General features: G+C 35.7%; 1 protein-coding gene across 3 annotated transcripts in view; it reads right to left on the reverse strand.

Moving 5' to 3' along the window:
- The window catches only part of LOC121428641 (complement C3-like), a 63591-nt gene that overhangs the window by 5040 nt on the left and 38715 nt on the right, over positions 1-19836 (reverse strand). For 2 of the 3 annotated variants that reach the window (XM_041625405.1, XM_041625406.1), the window contains exons 21-34: positions 19349-19577; positions 18448-18657; positions 8497-8617; positions 7496-7597; positions 6371-6559; positions 5790-5874; positions 4374-4533; positions 3829-3912; positions 3290-3455; positions 2692-2906; positions 2144-2305; positions 1601-1660; positions 1070-1275; positions 467-554 (exon numbers count right to left, since the gene is read on the reverse strand). In XM_041625405.1, the coding sequence (XP_041481339.1) occupies positions 467-554; positions 1070-1275; positions 1601-1660; positions 2144-2305; positions 2692-2906; positions 3290-3455; positions 3829-3912; positions 4374-4533; positions 5790-5874; positions 6371-6559; positions 7496-7597; positions 8497-8617; positions 18448-18657; positions 19349-19577 (2077 nt within the window). The remainder of the gene's footprint in view (positions 1-466; positions 555-1069; positions 1276-1600; positions 1661-2143; positions 2306-2691; positions 2907-3289; positions 3456-3828; positions 3913-4373; positions 4534-5789; positions 5875-6370; positions 6560-7495; positions 7598-8496; positions 8618-18447; positions 18658-19348; positions 19578-19836) is intronic. The other variant, XM_041625407.1, reaches the window with a different exon arrangement.

Here is a 19836-nt window from a genome sequence, read left to right on the forward strand (position 1 = left end):
TTATCAACACAATCGATAGAAATGGTTATTATGTGCAATCAATAATAAAATTTACTGTTTGCTATATCGCTATGCTTTAGGTTACAGGGCCTGGGACCAATCCAAGTTGTAGGAAAAATGAAAGAAATAGATTTACAAACAGTTTAACAACAGTCAGAATTTAAAGTTTACATAAATCAATACAGTAAAATTTGTTTTAAGGGCTTCATGAATTGAAAACGTTTCTTCAAATTGGCCAAAAAAATGTTGTTATAAATGATGCCCCAAGATATGACAAAGAAAAAGTATTAGCACAAAATAGCATCTAAATGATTGACTCCACAGCTACACAGGCAGGACAATTCTATATACATGAAAACATTGAAACAAAAATATAAGAATATCTTTTTTTACATATATCAACAAAAATTGTAAAAAATATCATGAATGATAAATTCTCGTAGCAAATATAGACTGTTTAACTTACATCCTCAAGACGATTTGAAACCAGCACAAATCCTGAGTACAGTCCCACATCAATGATTCCCATGTTGGTTCTTGTATTCTGTGTGTATCTAGGAATAGTAACAAATAACCACGAAATAAAGAATCACTTGTTTAATGTGTAAATCATTACTTGTAATAAAGGTTGGATGGACAAAAAAATCTGTGCTTTTCAGTGTCTTTTTTTGCGTGTTACTATCACAAAACTTTGATGGAGAGCAAGCTCAATAATTTCAACTTGTTACTTTTCCAAACCAGATAGCTTTAACTTTGTTACCATTCAGCAACTTGTGGAGCACCAAGAATGTAATCATTTATCAAAGTGATAGTTTTTACTATGAGAATCTATAAAAAGAGAAGAATTTAGACATTACGTTAAATTTAACGTTAGATCATTCGACAATTCCTTTCATGAAACCCCTCTGTTAAGAGCATGAGAGTACCAGTAGTGCCAACATCTTCATGATTGAAACAACATGTGAATGTTCCATGAAGCAAATATTTTGCACTGAGAAATGTGCTCTCTGCCAATCAAATGCAAGAATTACAGTAGCTTATAACAACAGACATTGAAATCACCAATTACCTTGCACAGAACCTGATGGTCGCCACAAAGTCTCCCTTGGCACGAGCCATCTGGGCGGATGTTGTCGTAGATCGAGGTATGATGCCGACACGAGATCGACTGATCCCTGTGACCTCTAACCCTGTCCGTGCTTCCCGAGCATTGTACGTCACGTTGAATGGACACACATCACTTGAGCTTGGTAAGCGATTGAATTTCATTCTCACCTGTCAATGAGGTAAGTCTTCATTTAACTAGATAGTCTGAGTAAAACATATGATTAAGATGAAAAAGGTTTCCTTTCAAATTGTAATTATCAACATTTATACTCCAATAGTTTGAAGGATAAACATATTTTTTGTATACTATTAGGCTCTCCTGTTTTTCAATAGAAACCAAATGACTGTCATATTGTTTTGAACCAAAAATTCATAATACATTTCTGATTCTTTATTAAAATGGTACATGTATTAATACTATTCAAAATGCATAGGCCTATGACAAGGGATTCACTGGGTTATGAGTTCGGTGCCCCTATGTATCTGTTCTTACCGCAAGTTTAGCCGTTCCTTTTCCCTCACATTGACTGCGAAGAGGACCACCAACAGGTACCTAGAGAGATAAAAGAAGGGATAAATAGTGACACTTTATAATAATAACAATAATCCATTATTGTAAAGTGTATTTCACATTATCATATATCACCTCAATGCATGTTCAAAGGAAAATAAATATTTTTACTAGGGTATTAACCCACAGCACAATAGCATTTCAAACAATTAATTCCTACCAGGTATCCATTCACTCCACCTGAGTTGAGTGTGGCAAATATAGATAAATGTCTTTCCAAAGAACATAAGAGATGCAGCAAGGATTTAAACCATGAAACTTGCGCATTTTAGTCCAGAGATTAATTAATCGAACCACAACAAGTACACAGAAATCAATCTAGAAATAAGTATAAACATGAGAAGCATACTGAAATATGAAAGAAACACATAAATGGCAAAATAGTATTCCTATAGATTAAGCAAGGAGTATGTTTGACTATCGTAAAGGTAATGGATTGAGTGTCAATATAAGGACACAACTTACAGCTATTTCTCGTTGGACAAGGGCATTATGGGGTAGGAAACGATGTTCAAAGCGGAAGTTTTCATCTACCGTCGAGGTCACGACACAAGAAAGGTCAATATCCCCTCCACTGTGAGCCATGTCTGAGTATCTCGTCAGAGCTTGGAGAGCAATCACTGTGTCCTGTACAGAAATATTTGGTTAGGGGTTAGTTGACATCATTTTCTGGAAACAGAACCTAGGCAGAAAAAAATGGGGCTTCTCAAACCGAAAGTAAAAATATCAGAAAAATAGATACCAGTAATGTTTAAAGAAAAATAGATACCGGTAATTTTTAAATGAAATCAAAGAATAACATTGATCAGATCACTGAAAGCAGTGTAAGTTGGATAATCATTTTACTGAGATGAAGTTCCATGGCAGATGAAGCCAAATGTGGCTTGCTATTGTGTTAACCCATCTATGACCGGGTTCTGTGATTCTAAACGTTTTTGTCAATGGACACAGTTGCTGCAGACATAGGGTTAAAGTAACTAACACAGAAGATTCATGGGAATTTGGTTAGTTACCTGTGTTGATATGAATCCACCTTCATAGTTCTGTTGTTGACTGAGCCAGAGTGCAATGCTACCTGCGTAAGACATATCACGAAGCTGTAGCTGAGCTAAGAGGGCATAAGCTGTGGTTTCTACCTCGATAGCCGAGGGTCGGAATCTATACCAGTGAGGTAGATCTTCATTAGTCAGGTCTGATTCATCAGGGGTCCAATGACGACTACCATCTCCTGTTAAAGTACAAAAATAAATACATATATATACATAAATCTATATCATCATTATAATCATTGCCATCATCAGCACCATCATCACTATCACCACCACCATCATCATCACCACCACCACCACCACCACCACCATTGATTACCATCATCACCACCACCACTAACAACATAATCATCATTATCATCATCATCATCATCACCACCACCACCACCACCATCATCATCATCATCATCATTACCATCATCATCATCATCATCATCAACACCATCATCATCATCATCATCATCATCACCACCACCACCACCCCCACCATCATCATCATCAGTATCACTGCCAATACCACCAAATCATTTCAATTAACACCTACAACAATCACAAAACTTACCAAGTGTAATGGCATCATTTCTCAGCATCCTATTTGACTCCTCTGCATACTGACTCCTAGATAGAGCCAAGGCATAGGTTACAATGGCCTTAGCGTAAGGTCTGGTCAGGTACTTGACTTGACGCTCAAGGAAAGCTCGGGCATCATTAATAGCGGCTGCAAAGTTCTGTATCAAGGAATAAAGTCATGAATGCTATTAACTTCATGCAATAATTGGTAAAAGACACTGATTTTCATAGACTCAATTATTAAAATTTTTAAGAGAAAATAACAATTTCTATTAACAATTTATAAAAAGTAGCAAAATCTAGTACTTTCTTCTCAACAACATTTTAGTTTCTCTATAGAAATATAACTTGAAACAAATTTATCCTCTGCATTATAAAGAGTATGTTTTGATATTAGCTATTCATAATACACTCAATAATAAGAGACCACAACTCGTGCTGGTTTTCCCTTTTAAACAAAACAGAACTTTACCAATCTTATGAACATTGCATGGCTGTTGATAGTACAATGATTAATTTAGAAGTACATACCCTATCAAAACGATCACACCAAGTGCTTTCATACAGAGAGATGAGAACATACGCTGTCATCGATGCTTCACCGCTCACACCTCCCTAAGAAAATAATAATTTCATAATGATAACATCATCAAACATATGAAATCGACAACATTGAAGAAATAAGATAAGAATATAATAATCAATGGAATAATTCATCCGTTGGGTGATTGATAAAGACAAGAACTAAGATATTCATTTTTTCTCTGACCATACGACAAGGGTAACACACACAACTAGTGTGTGATATAGAGCTCGGCTGCTGTGAAAAAGTCAAGGGCAGATCGGGCGGGATTCAAACTCTCAACCTCTGGATTATTATAAAATAATATTTCATTTTCTCCCCCAATCTGACATATTTCCAAGAGCAAAATTTTACAAGTAGAAGATCAGGGACCCTCAAACACAAAGTTGAGCAATACATCATTCAGTTATTTTTATGACTGACTGAATCGAACAAATAAATTTTTTCAAAGATGGATGTTGCCAATTTGAGGATCATAGTGATTGAGACGTACCGTCAACTCTTTATGATGAACCTTATAGAGCTCTGAGAATGATCCGTTGGGATGTTGAGCATTCATGATGAGCCATTCAGCTGCCTTACACGTCACATTCATATCAACAGGTGCAATCTGGGAAGCATGAGAAAATACCTTCAGCACAAACGATGTCAACCTGAAAACACAATAGAAATAACAGTGATAATAATGACTGGCTGTAATATTCATAATTCTGTAAAGAAAATATTGTTTATTTTGTGATCAGGGTCCCGTAACACTAAGATTAGCAATTAATCGTACGCTTGATTTTCATGATCGATTATACATTGTAGTCTATGCCATCAATCGTAGAAAAATGTTTTACGATCACTGCTAAGCTTTGTGTTATGGGCCCCTGGTGTTCAATTTTTTGTTCAAACTTGTGAATACGATGACGATGATGATTCAAATTATTTGTATCGTGCCATATGCTTCACATACATTGAAGGACACAGCCTCCTTCATAGATGTTGGTATTTTAATGTCTTGAGTAAAGTGACTCTTGATTAGGTTTTCTTGAAAGGTCACAAATTGTTAATTTCCACAGTACTTGCACGGTGCCATATTTGTTAGAAACATTGAAAGATATAGACCCCTTCACACAAAGTTTTACATGAGTAGAATGTGAGTCTTGATTGAAGTGTTGTTGAAGTGTCCCAGTTTGACGATTCAAGAGATAAAGGAAGAGTTTGACAGGCAATGATTAATCACTTCATGAAACCCTCCCGAGGGCAGGGTATCACAATGCATATCAATCGATAACTCAGTTGATTTTAAAGCTTGATTGCACATAATGGCACAAATTCACAAAGGTGGTTTTGAAAACCATTGGTTGAACCCATGGCTTATGCAGATTTTATGTATAGATCACATGTAATTTACTGCATATATGAAAAATGACCAATTCTGATGCACGCTATTCATTTATGAACAATTTCGCGTCATCAACCAAGGCAACAGGCATCAATTTGGCGGAATGTGACAAAAGTGCGCATCAGCATTGGTCATTTTCAATATATGCAGTAAATTACGCGTAATTTATACACGAAATCTGCATAATATATTGGTTCAACCGATGGTTTTCAGTACCCCCTTGGTGAATTTGGGCCCTTGATCAATGTAATCAATCATAACAATGAGCCCAATGATAAAGCGCTAGGTTTTGTGATACCTGGGGGGTGTATCACAAAGATTTAAGTATGACTTAGAGTCGCACTTAAGTGTGTAGTTGCACGCAGTATAAAAGGCACAACAGCATTGGTCAGATCATGCCAAGCTGACGCACACTACTGCGTATTGATCAATAAGATTGCGCGTTGCATATCGTGTACAGATCGACATTAAGTCATACTTAAATCTTTGTGAAACACCCCCTGGACATGTTAAACTTACCAAGTACTGCTATTGTAGCTTTCATTTACACCCCAGATAGAGAAGGAACCATCATCACGTCGATGAGCCAATGCACTAGCTAAACCTGTGATAATAACAAACACACATATAAGATTATAAGCAGTGATGATAGTGATAATGTTGATGATGATTACCATTCTCATCAAAATTTTAATCAATGTCCCAAGGGTTTTGTTTCTTCAAAGATTATAACAAAGCAAACAAAGATTACTTTACAAATACCTACACTTCTCAAACAATAAAGTTAATCAGTTACACAAGTCATGTACAAAAAATTGCTTGATGTAGGTTCGAGCATGTTCATCCTGGTACCAGTATCTTCAGTCACGCCATAATGATCATGAGGAGTCTTATCAACAACAAAAAATCATTTGAGCAATTCCAACTATCAACTTTCAGGTAGTTCCAACCCCATTTCTCTGCCATTTTTAGTTCACTTCATGTCCAAGACATGATCTTATTTTCATTAGAATTATACACCAGAGACAAATAATTTGAGAAAGGCTCAAAATGAAGAGGGTCAGATATATATATTTTATCTCGTGGGTGTAATAAATTACCTCTTGAGATGCGATCCAGAGCCGTCTCCTCAAGGGAGGCATTCATCAGCTTCATTGTCAGGAGATATTTGTGAACAAAGATGGTAGGAGCTACGATACTCATGGTCTGTTCTCCGCACCCACGGGGGAACTGTAACCATTCACCGTAGTTTGACACAGGATCAACCAGGATGGGACCAAGCATGTTACCTGAGAGGGTGACACAATAAAATATTCAAAGTAAACATTTATGATAATGACAAGAAGACAAAGAGAACGATGATGATGATGATGATGATAAAGATAAGGATAAAGATGATGATGATAATGATGATGATAAAGATGACGATAAAGATGATGAGGATGAGGATGATGATGATGTTGATGATGATGATGTTGATGATGATGATGATGATGATGGTGATGTTGATGATGATCGTGATGATGGTGATGATGATGGTGATGATGATATAGGGTATTTATATTGCGCACATATCCACATTTAGGTGCTCAAGGCGCTCCTATATTACCCGGCTAAGCTAGGCGTTCATAGCGCACACAGCTTTTTAAGGAATTACTTCCTACCAGTACCCATTTACCTCACCTGGGGGCCGTTTCATAAAGCTGTTCGTAAGATACATGTAAGAGCGACTTTAAGAACGACTGGTGAACCTTTCTTATGCACTTAACCATAGCCAATGAGTATACCATTTACCACAATAAAGGATCACCAGTCATTCTTAAAGTCGCTCTTAACTTACGAACAGCTTTATGAAACACCCACCTGGGTTGAGTGCAGCACAATGTGGATAAATTTCTTGCTGAAGGAAATTACGCCATGGCTGGGATTCGAACCCACGACCCTCTGTTTCAAAGTCCGAAGACTAATCCACTGGGCCACAACGCTCCACAATGATGATAATGATGATAGAAGGGTGTATGATGATAATGAAGATGATGGTTATGACAAATATATCGATGATGCTGATAATGAACATAATTATTATGAAGATGACAGCGATGAGGACAAGAATGATTATTCAACAAAAAATGACTAGTTTATTTTTGTGATGTACAAACGTAAGTCAGATTCAACACTGCTCATACTGTGAAGAATATATTCTCAAAGAAATTACTAATACTCACCAATCAGGGTGAGTACTGCAGACTCTGTTCCAGGAATGATATGATCAGGAGGTCTAAGGTCAAGGATGTTATACTGAACTCCGTTGTCTGTATCTAACACTTCTGTGAGGGAGATATCAACATAATCCATCATAATTCATTGTTCAAAGTTTGAAAAAAATAAATGATTGGGATGATTTCCACATCCAGGGGCCTATTAAAAAAGGGATATCAATTGCACTTAAAAAATCAAACATAACTTGATTTCCAACCTGTTCCGACGTTTCCTTTGATTTATCAAGTTGTGTTAAAATGCAATTCTTTTTGTAATGGTCCATAAGAGAACTTAATCCATTTGAATGTCAAGAAAGTTGATTCAGATCTGTCAATGGTTTTTTATGACTCAATATGCCAACTCAATATCTGAACATGCCATTCATCATCATTTATTTTTTAGGATTTAGGTTCGTTCTACGATATTTTTCATCTTTTCTATATCACTAGAAATCATGCTGAAGAAATTTAAATCAAAGTATTTGAATAACATGTCTAAAACCAAACTGACTAATGTGGACAAAATCTTAAGCCACCTTTGCAAAAATCACACTCAACTCATTGCAAAACAGGGGCCGTTTCATAAAGCTGTTCGTAAGTTAAGAGCGACTGGTGAACCTTTCTTACCCACTAAACCATCGCCAATGGCGTATACCATTTACCACAAGAAAGGATCACCAGTCGTTCTTAAAGTCGCTCTTATCTTACAAACAGCTTTATGAAACAGCCACCAGGGGGGTGTTTCACAAAGATTTAAGTATGACTTAGAGTCGCACTTAAATACCGAATTGCGTACGGTATGAAAGGCTTGACCGCATTGGTCAGATCGTGTCATGAGGACGCGCACTAATGCGTATCTATCAATAAGATCTCGCATTGCATATCGTGTACGCGTCGGCATTTAAGTGCGACTTAAGTCATACTTAAATCTTTGTGAAACACCCCCCAGGTTTATTTTGTATACTTACGATCACTCTGGATATCATCCATCATGGCTGCCCTAAGACGAGGTGATCTTCGCTGCTGATGATAGATCCCTGACGGATCTAACAACACAGAGTGATCTACTGTGTGAGGGATTCCATGAGCCTAAGATGAGAAAAGAAATAATATAGGATATGTTTAGCGCACGTATCCACCTTGCTAGGTGCTCAAGGCGCTCCAAATAAATACATGAGTACCAAGAGGAAAGGAACAAGGATGTCTACAGTACAAGTCCAGGTTGCCAGGGAAAGGAAAGTAAAATAAATTACGGTAACCCTGACCTCGACTTGTAACTTTGCATCCAAGAATAAATCGCATACTTAAAATACACATTAAACAATAATACCGTAATTTGGCTAGAAATAACATTTTTAAAGTTATAGGTAGGAGTACAATAAAATTTATACAAGAAAAACTTATGATAGTAGAGCGGATTAGCCGAACAATTGTGCAAATTATGACTAAAGCATGAAACTTTCACAAGTATTAGTATATGCCGTAAGATTTATTTTAAAGATGGGAGGTAAATTTAAAAATGCCATTTTCGGCCGTTGCCATGGCAACGGAATAATTTCTCAAAAATGACATACATTACCATGTAAATGGTAAATAAACATGATATAGATGAATAAAATGATAATTTTCAAGCTTCCAATTGAATATATATAAAATTTAGAAACATTCAAAATCAACAAGATAGTTCCAATTGGTCCGTTGCCATGGCAACGGCTTGTTTTTCCCCAGAAAAATAAAAATTTTGATTAAAAAAACGTTGTAGAATATGATTTATCTTTAATTTCCCCTAATTTTACAGTGTTAAACAAAGATATTTTGGTTGCTAGATGTATAAATTATATCTCAAGCCATTGCCATGGCAACCAAATAACAACTAATTTACAAAAATAACATGGTTGACAAGACAATGGGCAGGTGGAAAAATCAACTGGAATTGACTTAATCTGTATGCTTTAGTTTTGACCCCCTCATTTGAACCAAAAATACAGAAAGTGTTCTGCAGGAGTTCTTTATAAAGATAAAACTTTATGTTGCCTTGGTAACGCTTGGCTTAAATAAAAAAAAACAATGTTGCAAAGATCCCGTTGCCATGGCAACAGCTTATTTCCCTCTAGAAAGGTAAAAATATTGCTAAAAATTTAGAATACATGTATGATCATCAGTCCATTTTCAATCATTTTTGAGGTACTAATCGAGATATGCTTGTGACTAAATTTATAAATATAACATCTTAAGTCATTGCCATGGCAACTAGATAACATCTAATTAAAAACAACAACAGGGATGACAAGGTTATGGAAAGGTGAAAAGTACAATGAAAATTAATTTATATGTACATGCATAAGGTTTGACCTACTCAATTAATTTAGGGGAAATAATACAGTGAGTGTTCTGCATGAACTAATTGGAATGATACAGATTGATGTTGCCTTGGTAATACTTGAATTAAATAAAAAGAAACAATGTTGCAAAGAACCCGTTGCCATGGCAACAACTTATTTTCCTCTAGAAAGGTAAAAATATTGATAAAAATGTAGAATACATGTATGATCATCATTCCATTTTCAATAATTTTAAGGTACTAATCGAGATATGTTTGTGACTAAATTTATATATATATAAAACATCTTAAGTCATTGCCATGGCAACCAGATAACATTCAATTTAAAAAACAACAACAACAGGGATGACAAGGTTATGGATAGGTGAAAAATACAATGAAAATAACTTTTATGCATAAGGTTTGACCTACTGAATTAATTTAGGGGAAATAATAAAGTGAGTGTTCTGCATCAACTAATTACAATGTCCAACATTGATGTTGCCTTAGTAATACTTGAATTCAACGATAAATATCAATGTTGCAAATGACCTGTTGCCATAGCAACAGCTCATTTACCAAGAAAAGTACTAGTTTTGATTAGAAAAATGACTATAGACTCTGATTATTTCTTTCATTTCTCCTAATTTTGTGATAAGAATTGATATGTTTGCTGTTAACATACAAATAATATCTGAAGTTATTGTCATGGCAAACAAATTACATCTAATTTGAAAAAAAAACATGGTTGACAACACAATGGACAGGTGGAAAATACAATTAGAATTAATCTGTGTATGCTTAAGTTTTGAACCCCTCATTTAAACATAAATTACAGAATGAGTTCTGCAGGAGTTCTTTAGAAAGATAAAAAGTTATGTTGCCTTGGTTACGCTTGAATTAAATTCTTTTAAAAATGTTGCAAAGGGCTCGTTGCCATGGCAACAGCTTATTTCCCTGTAGAAAGGTAAAAATATTGATAAGAATGTAGAATACAGACATGTATGATCATCTTTCCATTTTCAATTATTTTAAGGTACTGATCAAGATACGTTTGTGACTAGATTTATAAATATAACATCTTAAGCCATTGCCATGGCAACCAGATAACATCTATTTTTTTCAAAAACAACATGGATGACAAGGGTATGGAGACTATGGACAGGTGAAAAATTCACTTAATGTGCATGCATAAGGTTTGACCTCAATCTAGGGGAAACAATACAATGAGTGTTCTGCATGAACTAATTAGAATGATAAACATTGATGATGCCTTGGTAATACTTGAATTCAATGATAAATATCAACGTTGCAAATGATCTGTTGCCATAGCAACTGCTCATTTTCCCAAGAAAAGTACCAGTTTTGATTAGAAAAACTGTAGTGGTCTGATGTGTCCAAGACCTTGAGACGGCTTCCAAAAATGGAGTTTGAAATGGCTGTTGATATATAAATGGACATAGCTCACTTCATATCCGTCTGGGATGTATATGATTTCGTGTCTAGACCATGGTTTCAATGATCAAGTAATACATTATGTCAAGTTACACGGACAGTCAGTTGTCCTGTATATTAAAAGAAATCCAAGATGGCTTTGAAAATGGAGTCTAAAATTGCTGTTGCTGCATTAAAAAACGTAGTTTGTTTAATATCCTGGAATAAGTTTATGCCATAGTGAAATGTGTCAAACTATACATAAGGACAAGTTACAAGAACAGTTAGTGGTCAAGTATGTCCAAAAATCCAAGGTGGCTTCCAAAAATGGAATATAGAATAGCCCCTGTTACTAACAAATGGACATATTTCGTGTAATATCTGCCAAGTGCATATTATTTTGATATCTAAATCATGGTTTTAAAAGTCAGTAAATACATCATGTACATTGGAACAAGTTACAAGGACACAAGGACAGTCAGTAATCCAGTATGTTCCAACATCCAAGATGGCTTCAAACAATCGGAGTCTATTGAATTGGAGCCTGTTGCTTAAAAATTGACATAGTTCATTTAAATCCACCAAGGAAAACTGATTTTGGTGTTCACACTTTGGTTTCAAGTTTTAAAAGATACGTTTAGAGTTGTTACAATGACATCCAGTTGTCCATTTTGCCTAAAAATCCAAGAGGGTTTTCCGAAATGGCATCCAAAATGACTTCTATCACTCAAAAATTATCAGAGTTCATAAAACCTGTAAGAAACAATTTTGGTGTCTACACTGTGGTATGAAGGGTCCACTATTACATTAGGACAAGTAACAAGGATGGTTAGTTTTCAATTTTGTCCAAAATCCAAGGTAGATTCTCACAAGTGGATATCATATCCACTTCAAAGTAACAGTCGCCATTTTAGAATCTATTTATGGAAGCCATCTTGGATTTTCAGGCAAAATGGACAATTATACATCATTGTAACCAGTCCCAACGTATCATTTGATCCTTGAAATCCTAGTGTAGACACCAAAACAACATCCCAATGTGTATTTTAATGTACTATGTCCACTTTTAAGTAACATTAAAACCCCCATTTTTCAAACAATCTTTGAATTTTTGGACACAATATTGACGCCTGACTGTCTATTCAACTGGACACAATGTACAGTATTAGTTGACCCTTGAAACACTTGTGTAGACACCAAAATCATATCCCCAATGTGGGGGGGGGGGTGGACGGAAATTTGTTTCAGCCATATTTTCCCCGATCGGCAGCTCGAAGATAATTTTTGTTTGTTTCTTTGACGGGGTAGTCCTCATTAGTCACTTTTTGGCTTTATTCTTATAAATTAATATATAATATCATAATCCTCATTTATATGATGCGAGCGCGAAGCGCGAGCTGAACATTTTTGAACTTTTTTAAAGAAAGAATGGAAAATTTCAATCAGTTTTTGTAATCGTGAACAGGATAGCCATGTAATTTAACGATTGATGCGAGCGCGAAGCGCGAGCAGAAAAAAAAATCGAGATTTAGACCTAAAAGTGGGCCACTCTGTTCATGTTTTGTAAATCATCAAAAGGATGGGGTCTTCCCACATTAATAATGCGAGCACAAAGCGCGAGCAGAAAATTTTTGATATTGTGAACTGAAACTGGATAATGATTTAAATTAGAGAACAAGTTGGGTATCTGAATAAACATGCGCGAGCGTGTTTCATATTTAGACCTAGAATCTAGGCATTCTAAATACAACTTTAATCGTAAAAATTATGAAACTTTGATCGTCCGATCTGAAAAAAGAGTCAATTTCAGCTTTATATTTCAAGCACTTTGTAGAAAAATTGTAAGCTGGATATGGATCGCACTTAAAAAAGAGCTGATATTATTATTACTTTGAGTTTTGACATAGGACCGGGACATCCTTATGACATGCCATCATATGAAAATGATGACTATCTTCCTATTCCTCTTGCTAAGCGCGATATGATACAAAAGGGACAATTTAATTATTAAATTGATATCATGGCATAAAAACTGGACATTTCACTTTTGTGATTATGAATAGGATGCATCAGTTTATATATTTTAACCATTAATGCGAGCGCAAATCGCGAGCTATAATTTTTGATAAACTGTCATGAAAGGGGGATTTTAAGTAGTTTGTTGTATAAACAATATTGAAACATTTATATAACTCGCCAATCAAAATGCGAGCGTGCAGCGCGCTAGCTGATGCGTCTTAACAATCAGACCAGAAAAGGGATATTTTGAAAACTTTATGGAATACACGAAAATAGGTACCTGATAAATCAAAATTTGCGAGCGCGAAGCGCAAGCAGCAAATGTTAACATTCAAACCATAAAACTGACATTTTTACAGAGCACTTTTTAAAAACCAATTTGTAAATTACACAAAATAATGAAAGTTCGATTTCCGAGGTGAAATATGTGTTGTATATTGACTTCCAAACTTGATATTCGAACTCCATATTGAACAAAATATGTAAATCACCTAACAGACAATGCGAGCGCGAAGCGCGAGCGAAAGTTTTATATAGTGGCACGAAAGATTCTTTTTATTTTCCAAATCTTCCCCTCATCTTATTTTATGCACTCGTCGTCCTTCTTTTTCTTTTCTCCTCTCTTGTTCCTCCCTTTTTCCTTCTTTCCTTTTTTTTTCTTTTTTGCTCCGCCAAGAAGGAGGGGGGGGGGGAGCTCGGCCCCCTGGATCCGCCTATGGGGACAAGGGGCGGGAAAATATGACAAGCAAAAAAAAAAACAAGGTTATCATCGCCAAAGTAAGGTCATCTCGTCCCAAAATACATGTTTTATTTTGATTTAGAATGATGTATTTCTATGATCATAAAAGACCAAAATAGTAGGGGGACATTTGATATTGTGTCCCCCTACTATTTTGAGTAGGTGGGACACGTCCCCCTGTCCCCCTGGGATTTCCGCCCATGATGTAATATCAATGGGAGCGCGAAGCACGAGCGATTTGGGGGGTTTCAATTTGGTTTAACTTCTCACCATAGTAGAGTATTGTGAACGGGAGCTGTAGTGTTGTTTTAGTATACCCTTCAATATTATTAATGATAACCTCTTGGGAATATGCAATCTCGACTAATTATCCTCATCATTGGCGTATTCATTCAGCATGGGTGCAGGGGGGGGGGCGAGGGCACCAAGATAAAAAGAATAAATGAAATGGGGGGGTAGACGTTAAAGAAAATCTGAGATTTTATTCTTGAAAAACACATTGAGGTATCTCACAAGGCCTAAATAAATAATGAGAACGCGAAGCGCGATCTGATTTTTTTTAATAGAATTTTTCTGTATTTTATTCTGAAAACCCAAGTCAGGGGCGGACCCAGCTTCCGCCAATAGGGGGAGGGGCCATTTTTTCACCCATATTTTCCCCGATCGGCCGCTCAAAGTTGATTTGTCCAAGTGCCGTAATGAGCCAACAATTTCGAGGGGGTTCGGTACGGCGTATCGCATAAGATTAATAAGAAGTTGGCAGTGAGCGAAGCGAGCAAGCAAATATGTTGACACTTTTATTACAAAATACAAGGTTGTGATAGATTTTGACATAATGTTTGGAAAATAATAGTATATTTCATCCTAATAACATTCCTTTTCTATTTTTTCTTAGTCTTGATTCTCTCTTTTTTGTGGGGGGGGGGGACAAACGCCCATGTCCTAACAGTCATTTCCTAGACTTACTTTATAAGCAACATAAATGTGTTTTAATCTCATAAGCCCTATGCAAGCTAAAATGAAATTTCTTGTATATTGTCCTGAAAATTTAACATTCTGGGCAATGTTTGTGAACCTGAACAGGACGCGTATGTAACTAGATAATTCCCACGAGCGCGAAGCGCGAGCAGAAATGTTAAATATTCGTTATGGCCTGGTCGAAAAGGGACCTGTTAAGGATATTTTGCAGTTAGCCATAAAGACGATACATATTTCAACGATTAAACCGAACATTTTTTATATTCCAACCTAAAAAGATGAGATTTCAAACCCCCCAATGGGACATTCGATTCATGTTTGTCAATCATGAAAAAGGATGGGTAATTTTTGGTATCTTTCTACAATAATAATGCGAGCGCAAAGCGCGAGAAGAAAATCTTTGATATTCTGATCTGAAACTGGATAATTTTAGCCCCTTTTTCTTTTCTTTTTTCCCATCTTCCTTTTATTTTCAATATTATTCTTTTCCTATTTTTTCTTCTTCTTTTCCCATTTTTCTTTCTTTTCCCTTTTCCTCTTTTTTTTCTCTTTCCCCCTTTACTTCTCCCTTTTTCTTTTTCTTTCTTTTCCCCTTTTTTCTCTTTTAATCTTTTTTTTTCTTCTCTCCCCCTTCCACTCTCTCTCTTTTTTTTATCTTTCTTCCCATCTTCCTCTCTACTTAAACATTTTTCTCTTCCTCTTTTTTCCCTCCTTTTCCTTTCTCCTTTCTTTTCTTCTCTTCCTTTTCCCTCCACTTTTTTTTCTCTTCTTTCCCCCTGTTCTTCACCCTTTTTCTTTGTCTTTTCTTTCCCCCTCTTACTCTCTTTTCTATTATCTTCTTTTCCCATCTTCCTCTCTCTTTCTATTCTCTCCTTTTCCCTTCTCCCCCCCCTCTTTTTTTGAGCTGGGGGTGGGGTGGGGTAGTTCCCACTCGGCCCCCATGGATCCGCACCTGATAGAATCCCATGGTCTCAGATGACATTTGATATATCTGATCACAATTTTACACGCACTGCGGACTATCGGACCCGTGGTCTATCGGACCCGCGGTGTAACGGACCCGCGGTCTATCGGACCCGCGGTCTTTCGGACCCGCGGTCTATCGGGATGTCCCCTCTTTGGCACCCTAACTTTAGTGGAAATAAATGAAATATAATATTCTACTAGGTATTTTTTTAATCAAAGATGGTCAAACATTGTGTAGATTAAGTAAAATTTTATTTTACATTCCACCTGACCATTATCATTTGAACAGTGTATTTTTTTTGTATTTATGAATTACATCTTAATCTCAATGGCTGAAGATGTTATCTACATATTAACAACAAGCATATATATGCTTAGCACCCTAAAATTGGGTGAATGAAAGAAAAATCAGATTTTACCATGTTTTTGGTTATCAAAGCTGCTGACTCCTTTTCTGGGGGGGGGGACATTTGAATTACTAATATTTATCATTAAATTCAAGTATTACCAAGGCAACATCAATTTATTATTCTAATGAACTCATGCAGAATACTTAGTGAATTTTTTGTCCAAAATTAAATGACTGGCCAAACCTTTCACACATTGAGTTATATGTATTTTCCACCTGTCCATGATATTGTCATCCAAATTAATATTTTTGTAAATTAGATATTATTTGGTTGTCATGTCAATAGCTTTAGATGTTATTTAAACATTTTGCATCAAACATATCGATGTTTAACACACTAAGATTAGGGGAAATGCAAGAAAAATAAGATTCTATAGTCCGATTTTTAATAAAAATTGGTACTAAATGATCCGTTGCTATGGCAACAGACCATTTGCAACATTGATCTTTATCCTTGAATTCAAGTATTACCAAGGCAACATCAATCTGCATCATTCCAATTAGTTCATGCAGAACACTCACTGTATTATTTCCCCTAAATTAATTGATTAGGTCAAACCTTATGCATGTATATATAAGTTAATTTATTGTACTTTTCACCTATCCATAACCTTGTCATCCCTGTTGTTTCTTTTTTTTTAATTAGATGTTATCTGGTTGCCATGGCAATGACTTAAAATGTTATATTTATAAATTTAGTCACAAACATATCTCGATTAGTACTTAAAAAATGATTGAAAATGGAATGATGATCATACATGTATTCTACATTTTTATCAATATTTTTACCTTTCTAGAGGGAAATAAGCTGTTGCCATGGCAACGGGATCTTTGCAACATTGTTTCTTTTTATTTAATTCAAGTATTACCAAGGCAACATCAATCTGTATCATTCCAATTAGTTCATGCAGAACACTCACTGTATTATTTCCCCTAAATCAATTGAATAGGTCAAACCTTATGCATGTACATATAAGTTATTTTTTATTGTACTTTTCACCTTTCCATAACCTTGTCATCCCTGTTGTTGTTTTTAATTAGATGTTATCTGGTTGCCATGGCAATGACTTAAGATGTTATATTTATAAATTTAGTCACAAGCATATCCCGATTAGTACCTCAAAAATGATTGAAAATGGACTGATGATCATACATGTATTCTACATTTTTATCAATATTTTTACCTTTCTAGAGGGAAATAAGCTGTTGCCATGGCAACGGGATCTTTGCAACATTGTTTTTTTTTTATTTAAGCCAAGCGTTACCAAGGCAACATAAAGTTTTATCTTTATAAAGAACTCCTGCAGAACACTCTCTGTATTTTTGGTTCAAATGAGGGGGTCAAAACTAAAGCATACAGATAAAGTCAATTTGCAGTTGATCTTTCCACCTGCCCATTGTCTTGTCAACCATGTTATTTTTGTAAATTAGTTGTTATTTGGTTGCCATGGCAATGGCTTGAGATATAATTTATACATCTAGCAACCAAAATATCTTTGTTTAACACTGTAAAATTAGGGGAAATTAAAGATAAATCATATTCTACAACTTTTTTTAATCAGAATTTTTAATTTTCTGGGGAAAAACAAGCCGTTGCCATGGCAACGGACCAATTGGAACTGTCTTGTTGATTTTGAATGTTTCTAAATTTTATATATATTCAATTGGAAGCTTGAAAATTATCATTTTATTCATCTATACCATGTTTATTTACCATTTACATGGGAATGTATGTCATTTTTGAGAAATTATTCCGTTGCCATGGCAACGGCCGAAAATGGCATTTTTAAATTTACCTCCCATCTTTAAAATAAATCTTACGGCATATACTAATACTTGTGAAAGTTTCATGCTTTAGTCAAAATTTGCACAATTCTTGTGATTTTTGGAGCTTATCCGCTCTACTATGAGTAAAGAAGTGAAAATTGTTACATATGGCAGGAGCAAAATATTTCCTTTTATAAGCAATAAATATACAAAGAAACACAGAAATTTATTTTTCATATATTCTTCAGTTAAACTGATTAAAAACAGCAATGATTTCATTTACTTACAATAACATTGAGTGTCTTCTGGACTCCATCACTACCCAAGTCTGATATCGCTGTGACAGTGATTGGTAGTTCACCTATCTCTACAGGAACAATGACAAACTTGAGAGATTGTGAGTTAAATCCTGGAACATGGACCACCCTAGTAGCTGGCTGGGATGGGTCGCTGGATTCACCACAGGCTCCTTTGGGGTTGTAGAACGATACACGCACCTGTTGAGTAGAGCAGTTCAAGGTTATTATTTATCTACTTGAATGAATAATTATTTCTACCAGGCGATTCCATAAAAAACATCAGCTTTTTTCGTACATCCAACCCCCACTTTCTTTATTCACACTTAACTTTTGAAACTACTCATGCCATGATGATTTTAGAGCATTAAGAACTTTTCATACAAAGCAGAATAGACAAATTATTTCAGGGAAAGTCCCAAATATATGGGGTTGGATATGAATACATACTTTATGGAATTACCCTCCTGTGATAAAAGGCATTTTGATGTTTCCCTAGATTGAAAGAAACGGCTTTCAATTTCAATCAACTAGCTATTAACTTAGGCGAGCCTATTTTTTATAAAAAGAGAACAAAATTCAGAAGCCAAGTAGCCTCCACCCTTATCTTTGAAGGGGGATATATACAGAAAATAATAATGGGTTCTTATGAAAAGTGCTCATGCCTGTTACTACTGGCACATTACTATTACTCCACTAGTCAGACACCTGTTTATCTTACCCGGGTACTGTATGGTAAATTAAGATAAATGGCCATTAATGCCAGAGCAAGAATTTAACATACATACCTTATCCACTTGACCATGCCTCTTCTACAAACATTTCTTTTACTTCTTTTACTATATTTTCATTTAAATAATTATTTTTAATACGAAGGAAGATGATCACTTACATTTGTACCCTGTGGGTTGTAGTTGTAGACGGTTGCGAGAACTTCGATCTGCTCTAAACGGACCACCGAATAAGGCAGCTGGAGTTGAATGGAGAGACTCTTGAAGACGTTCACATCGAGTGGATCAGTCACACAGAGGCCTCCAGTAGGGGTGACTGATACAGCCTGTAGACTCCACTCAGTGATGCTACCAGGAGTTTGAAGGTCTATAGCTTCCTGTCCATGGGCACTATTCAATGTAATGATAAAATAATGTTAATCGGTTGTCGCCGGGACCTTTTGGTAAATGTTATCGCCCGGTACCTTGCAATAGGTACAGAGGGACAGAAACTAGTTGGTTTTCAGGGCGTTAATATTGCAAATTTTCATATCACTTTCTTTGTCAGAAGGGAAATTATTGGTGGGCGAGTGGGTGGGTGTTTTTTGCATCGAGTGCTTTTTGGAGATTGCCAGTGGTTCTAACCTGGGCCGACCATTGTGGTGACAAC

The sequence above is a fragment of the Lytechinus variegatus genome, chromosome 15 (assembly GCF_018143015.1).
Source record: "Lytechinus variegatus isolate NC3 chromosome 15, Lvar_3.0, whole genome shotgun sequence".
Lineage (NCBI taxonomy): Eukaryota > Metazoa > Echinodermata > Echinoidea > Temnopleuroida > Toxopneustidae > Lytechinus > Lytechinus variegatus.